The following is a 7,366-nucleotide window of genomic DNA, read 5'->3' on the forward strand; positions in this document are numbered from 1 at the left end:
TGTGCTAATGCATTTGGACTCACTCCTGGGAAAGCGTATTTTGGGAAGTGCCCTATTCTGCTGATGTGTAGTAAGTGTATTTTGAGGGGTCTGAGGCAATCTCTTCCCTTCTTTTGCGATTCTGACTGGGCTTAGATGCGAGTAAGATGCCAAGTTGCTCAAACAAGGGCAGCTCTGGGCATGACCAAAGTAAAACGGTAGGTACTGAGGGGAGGTTGCACAAAAGGGAGGTGCCTTCTGAGTTTAGACATGTTCCTGGTTGGGTGGCAGCTGGGCAGGGATTATAATTTTGGATTTAAATGCCTGACTCTCATCTCAGTCCTGCGGTAGGTGTGTACATCTTTTATTAGAGCTAGTCCCTGTAGGTCTCGATCAAGATAGCTTGTAACCATCTTGGCTGGAGAGGCAAACAGATTGAAAGCTTTGATTCTGCCAGACCTTGTGCAAATCAAATCACTCTTTTCTCAACCCTTTTCAGTATCAAATTCCTTGACAAATACCAAGCTGGACCACGAACGCTGATCAATGTCAACACTGTTCTGTACCATTCTGCCAGTTCTAGCATATTATTAACTGTTCAGGTGTCCTATAGAAATATCAGACTGTGAGAACTAGTCTCATTAACGGGACTCCTTGGGGCTTACGTAGGATGGGACTTTTTGTCACCGAGCTTCGCTGTTTTTCATGGCCAATCCTAGCTTATAGTTGCAGCATTGTGACAGCTGTGATAGTGTAAAGTAAAAAGCAAGGTGAGGTAGGTACATGGGGTGAAAAAGCATCTCTTATTAAACTGAGGCAGTTGGAAAAATACAAAAGCTTTTCTCAAAGTTTGAAATAAAAGTGTGAATCTCTACATTTTATTCCATTTAGGTGTCTAAAGTAGGATCTGATTCAGTGCCTTGTGAAGGGATCCTTCTTTCTCCTGCTTGCACTTGGAGGGATAAGCCAGACAACAGACAAAACTGAACACCTAACACGGGTGACACTCACCCCTGGCCTCGAGTTGTGAGAGAAGCATGTAGAGAAGAACCTGCCCCTCTACTTACATGAAGCTCTAGTTGTTTTCATAGGCCTGCCCAATTTCTGCAGCAAATACAACTTGTTATGTAGCAGAGGAAAGGAGCCAAGCCAAACATTTTGCATTAATCAGTGCCGAGAGTCTTCTCTGGAGGATGATTCAGAGCAGGAACCTATCTTAGCTCCTCTGAATTGCCTCTACAGAGGACATTTTCTTTTTGTTGCAATAAACTTAGGAAGATTAGTGTCACCAGGCTAAAATTAGCTTTTATTAATTCTCCCCTCAGTTGTAAATCTTGCATGAAGAAAGCATCTCAGTTTTTAATGCATAACTGCTGGTTCAGTATACTCACTGGAGGTCTTCAGCTCTAATTTTCATGAGCACAGTGTACTAACAGACAACACTGGTAGCTTGTCTGGTGTTTGACCTTGTTCCATTTGCATCTTTTTTTTTTTAAGAAACCACATGTATTTTTTCCATGTATTTTTAAAATAGACTTAATACAGATTAACAGCAATAGTTTTATCTCTGCAGGTGGGGGAATGATCACACCCTGTAAAAATAATGGACTTACCATTCTTTGGCTTCAACTAAATATGAGTGTGTGGTCTGAGGTCCCAGAGGTTCACGGATGTTCTGAACTTTTCAGTCAGTGTATGCCTAAGTGAGCTTCTTGGGTAGGTGGGAAAAGGCTCCTCATTTACTATTATGTCAAAGTTTCTGTTAAGAATTTATTCCAATTTATACGGTTTACAAGCAGGGTGGGGAAAGCTAAGATACAAAAATAAAAGTTCTAGAGTCAGATTAGAAGGATCTGATGAAATAGCTCTCATGAGGAAGCAGGTTAAATTTCTTTGTGAATTAAAAGAAAAAAGTCCATAAACACAAATCTGGGGTTAGTTCTATACGTTAGCTGTGATCTTCATGAAAAATAAGATGCTGAAATATTTTGCATGACAGAACTGAACCTCCAGCTCATGATTATAAATCTAAGGTCTGAAGCAACAAGAGGCAGGCTGGAATTGGAACATCTCACACTTTTTGTTTGTTTATCCTCATAACTCTACCATGATGATGGAAAGTCTACTCTTGTTAAGAGCAATAACATTTTCCCAATTCCATAGAGGGAAAGAAGATGCATCAAAGTAGATGACCTGAATCAGGTGTAAATTTTCCTACATTTGTTGCAGACAATGGTACTAAGCTTCTGGACTCCCTTCTTGCCTAAATTCTCATTTGTAAGTTGCTGTTAAGGGATCAGCTGGGATGGTTTGTCCACATTTCAAATGACTGGGCGACGAACGTAAGGAACCTACCCCTACGTTGAAGACCACAGCTCAGTGCCAGTGCCTGTTCAGTCCCTATTGTCCAACAGTGCTGTCAGCTATTGACAGTATCAGCGGTGGCAGAGCTTCAGGATATCTGTCAGAACTGTCAAATTCATAAAATCCAGAGAATACTTGCCAGCCAGAGTTGCCTGGGGCAGATTCACACCTAAGTATTGAAGAGTCTGTATATATTCACGCTTTCTTCCACTACTTTCATGGATGAAGTAAGCGTATTTGCCAAGCATCTAATATTTTAGCCTAAGCCTAACAGTCCATTTGGTATTTTCTTATAGTAAAAGCACATCTGTTCCAGAGAAAGATACTGCTGTAAAATATGTAAGAAACTAACAGCTTTAATTACAAGCTCACTTGAGTCTTGTAACAGCTAGAGAAATGGTGAAAAGAGCTTATTAATGACAAGTCTAAATCAAAATAAGAACAAACCAAACCATTCTACTTGATTGCCTGTGGTAGCTAGAGTCAGATGACTTCATTAAGCTATTTAAGAATGCATATATCCAGGGGTGCATGACCTAAAACAATACCTTTTTCTCTAGGGAATGGCCTCATTCTCGAAGTTTGGATCCAGACCTGAGTTCCCTCAAAACTTAGGCTTTTATAGGGCTCCTTTTAGACACAAGGACTAGTAGCGATTGATTTATTTTCTTTTTTTTTTTAAAAAGAATTCATCAAGGGGATATTTTTCCATGGAAAATATCTTTGTAAAAATCCTTGGATGTTGTAAAAGAAAATAACTCTCAAAAGAACTCAAGCCTGGCCTGACCAATTTTTATTTTCAAAAGAGATATTTCAATTTTTAATGTAAGAAAGGTATCTTGAAGAGGACAACTGAACAGCGAGCTAACTTCTTGCAGAAGAAAAAAACTCCAGAGAAGTTTCCATGGGCACTAGTCATTAAGATCCAGTTTTGAAAAGCCATGAGTCCCTCTCTAAATGGCACAAATGGTAAAAATATTTTTCACATACAAAGATGTTCTCAATGTACAAAGAATATACTGTGTCAGCTAGCTTCTGTAGGCCAACAAGCAAGAAAAGGAAAATTCAGCAGCTCATCTGTAAATAAAGCATGCGCCCATAAAAAGAATTAAGCATTTTTTTGAATGTAGCCAAAAATTCCACACCGAGAGACCTGCTTCAGAGAAAGCAATCATTCTGTAGGGGCTTAATTACACACAGAGATACATCGTTCTCTACTATAAATAAGTTAAATGCAGTTGATAATAGTGGAACTCTATTGATGCTCATCCATTTCTTTTCCCTCTCTCACATTTTGGGAGAACGGCATAGTATTCTATGCTGTTCGGCATTTTAAGAACTTTTTAAAAAGTTGAAAAACCTGAAAAAATGAAGTTGAAAACAGGAAAAAGCTGACATTTTATTATTTTATTATATATCTCTTGTTTGATAAGAAATCTGTGATATCATTTTAGAAAGTAACATTCTAAATCATACAAACATTTTACAACTGCAACTCGTCATCTGTATTTAAAGAAAACAGCAGCATAAGCCCATCAGAAGGCTAATGTAATTTTAATGTACCTCTGCATACGTTCTGTTATTCTGGTTTACAAGGCCATATTAGGTGCAGAAGGAAAGAAGGGCTTTTTTATGGGTTAGGCTTTAATGTAGCAAATAAGCAACGTGGAGAATCAAGTCAATAAGTGAGGAGAATTAGACAAGGATACCAATTACACACACTTGCCTTCTATAAGAGCTTGCTACCTAGTTAAAGTGCCAGCATAGTGTCTATTGTTTTAAATATCACAATGTTCACACAGATAATACACAGAAATAGGCAGGGTTGCATTTACTACACCCCATTTTTAATAAAAAACATTTTTCATAAACAGATATTTCCAGCTCTTGCATAGTATTGCATGAAAACACTTAGAATCTTTGCTTTTACACGCAACCACATATAATGAATATACTAGAATTGCACAGCAACACTGAAAAACCTACATAATTTAGAAACTGAAATTTTAGTTATCTGAAGTCTTTTTTTGCAGTGTCTCGCTCTTGCTGCCTAGTAAGTTGGTTAGAATTCAAATACTATAGAAATAATGCTTCAAAGAAAACCGATCAAGTGCCATTTACAAAGGTACAAAATATACAGCAAAGTTAACCTCTCATTAAATAAAATATACAGATTAGCTGATGTTCCAAATCATTAGCTAACACCTTATTTTAAGGAATAAACTTGCAGAGAGCTTTTCCTCCCCAATATAGGAGAATTACACAACAGTTCCTTTCTCTGTATGCTTATGCAATGAGTCACGTTCATTTTAACTGCCGATAATAAAGGACTGCGTTGATCATTCTGCGGTCAGGGCCAAAAATGATCCCTGGTGGACTTGCAGTAAAGTCAATGGGAAGCCCTAGAGATCAGTTTCCCCTAAGGTATCACAGTCTATTTAAATATTTATAGTAATAATGGCAATCATTATCACTGTGGTGGCTGTTAAACCTCCATGAGAATTCTCCTGCAATCTAGCAATCGACGTACCATTAAAATAAAGTGTTGCCAACATACTCCGCGTTCGCTCTGTTGTTAAAACAGTGAGCTATGGAAACTACCTACTTATTCTTAAACTGATCTCCCTGATAATAAATGAGTTTTAGAAAAAATAGCATGTTCCCACTTAAACCAGCCATTGCAATTTAACAGTTTGGAATGAATGGTAAGTGCTTATATATTAGGTTAGCAAAGAGGTATAACACCAGCTGCAATTACAGCACTGTCTGATGTTTACTCTTGGTCCAGGCGTATATTAACCATGGCAAAGCATCGGCCTATGCTCTGAAAGAATGGTACGACGAAAACATCTGTCAGGTTCTTCCATATAGTTTGCACTGAAGGCAAGACCATGAGGCAGGTTTTCACGAAAGGCACCACAATCCTGTAAAAGAGAAAATGGAAGATTTGAAGATTGCTGCTGCTGTAGCACGGGGAAATCAGGATAACCAAACACAAGTGTGAGATCTTACGGAAGAGGAAGTGATTTCATAACTCTAAATCTCTAAACAAGTTGATTTTACACTCTCGCACTCATTCTCCATCAATTTTGTTTGCTCACAGCCTCACACCTGCACACGCAGAAGCACCATGATGCGTGTGGTCCTCTGGCCAGGATCACTTGTGTGCAACATGGCACAGGAGATGCCAGCTTTCTTTTCATCATGTCTCTGCTTCCTAATTGGCAATGCTGAGCTGATTTTTGGACATGCCTTTTACAGGGGTGAACTTTTGCTGTTCTCTCACTGCTGCTGGAAGGGCTGGTGTACGTGATATGCTGCAACCCTGCTGCCACCCCGCTGTGGCTGAAGAGCGGCGGTGTCCCCTAAGGACTCATTTGCGCTACGGTCATATCTGAATGCGGGTCTTCAGGGCTTGACAGAAACACCACGTTCCCCAGTTTGAGTGACTGGGAACAGCGCTCTTTACAATCTGTTCTTGCTCTGCTGTCTCTTCTGGCGTTTCTTTTGTCCGTCTGTCCCTCTCACACACACAGATGCAGAGGCACACATGCACACCCGTTCGTGTGTCATTCCTACCAATCTAACATCGCTGCTGCTACAAGTTGCCACAGTGAAACAGAAACAGTAAAGCAATACGCAGTTACATCGGATTACAGAGACATGCTGAACCTCAGAAAAAAGGGGATCTTGCCGATACTCTAAGGCTTTTCAGTTGTGGCTGGGACACTAAGGTAGAATGAGGTCAAAACTCCTGGTCAGGGGAAAGGTCTTTTTATTCACTCAGGGTGCGTACTACTCCAAAGCAATGTCATTAGTGGTGGCTTACGCCAAGCATCCGAACAACGGAGGCGAGCCAGAAATGCACATATGGGTGGCTCACCAGGGCCAGTGGATACATGATAACTGACCACACTGTTTTAAGTTATTCTCCTGTTTTAATCATTTGCTGGCCAAAACCCCTGGTTGTTTCACTAAGCTGGATGTTTTTATTTGGGTGCGGACAAATTAAATAAATAATTTATGTAATACTGAAGTGGAACTAGAGCAAGGTTTTAAGAAATCTCTGTGCCATATATAACACATTTATTTCCTAAATTAGGTAGAAGCAGCTATAGATTCTCTTGATAGAGATGATAAACTCTGTTCTAGTTTGCTGCTGCATTCAAAACTTAAGATCCTGGTCTTACGTCCACGTAACTCCATTGCAGAACTCTCATTGACTTTGGTTGGAATGACAGGAAATATTTAATTTATTATTTCATCATAGGTCTGAAAAATATGGAAGTATTGTGTATTTCCAATGAGTACTGCTCAGAATAACAAAGTAGAAAAAAACATTATACATTTAAAAAAAGTTGAAGCTTAGAAATGTAAAGTGTCAAAATGAATTCTTTTCAGTGTTTATCTAACTGGATTCTCAGCTTTTATCATACCATGCAAGCCATATACCAGTATGTCTATACGGCACTCTAAGCTAACCCAGATGGATTTAAACAAGAATAGTTTTTCTAAAACCTTCTCTTCTTTTGTCTCTGCGGGAACAGCTAGTAATATACACACCATATAGAACTGTGAGTGTTACTGGAATAATGTGTCTCTAGTTTTAAATTGAACTCGGTAAACTATGCGTTTTATAACCACTTATAGTATCACTGCATATGGAATAGATAATTTCTAGAGAATAAAATTAGGGCTTCACATGTTAGAATACAGTTGATAAACATCAGTAACGTAAAGGGAAAAAAAATGATATTTCTCCAAGCAACACAGGGAAAACACCAGAAATGGCTACTCACCTCTTCTTCATTTCAGTTAGTTTATAAAGGCTATGTCACTGCTCCTTTGCTGCCATCCAAAATTAATTTGGCCTGCATTTTTTTTAAAATCTAACTGAATTTCAGAGAAGCAGAAAAGCCTACATTTCTGTTGGACCCTCTGTCAATAGGATCACACTATGTAAAAGTTTCACGGAAAGATGTAGTGAATCACCAGGACGTCATTAGGGAAGGCTGGAAGAGCG

The 7,366-nt window shown here is 39.0% G+C and overlaps 1 protein-coding gene across 1 annotated transcript in view; it reads right to left on the bottom strand.

Moving 5' to 3' along the window:
• Positions 1 to 3,735: 3,735 nt before the first annotated feature.
• The window catches only part of CAV2 (caveolin 2), a 9,785-nt gene continuing 6,154 nt past the window's right edge, over positions 3,736 to 7,366 (bottom strand). Inside the window, exon 3 of the mRNA XM_009324109.1 lies at positions 3,736 to 5,267. Within this exon, the coding sequence (XP_009322384.1) occupies positions 5,117 to 5,267 (151 nt within the window). The 3' untranslated portion in view covers positions 3,736 to 5,116. The remainder of the gene's footprint in view (positions 5,268 to 7,366) is intronic.

This window comes from Pygoscelis adeliae, unplaced genomic scaffold (assembly GCF_000699105.1).
Source record: "Pygoscelis adeliae isolate BGI_AS28 unplaced genomic scaffold, ASM69910v1 Scaffold24, whole genome shotgun sequence".
NCBI classification, from domain to species: Eukaryota; Metazoa; Chordata; class Aves; order Sphenisciformes; family Spheniscidae; genus Pygoscelis; species Pygoscelis adeliae.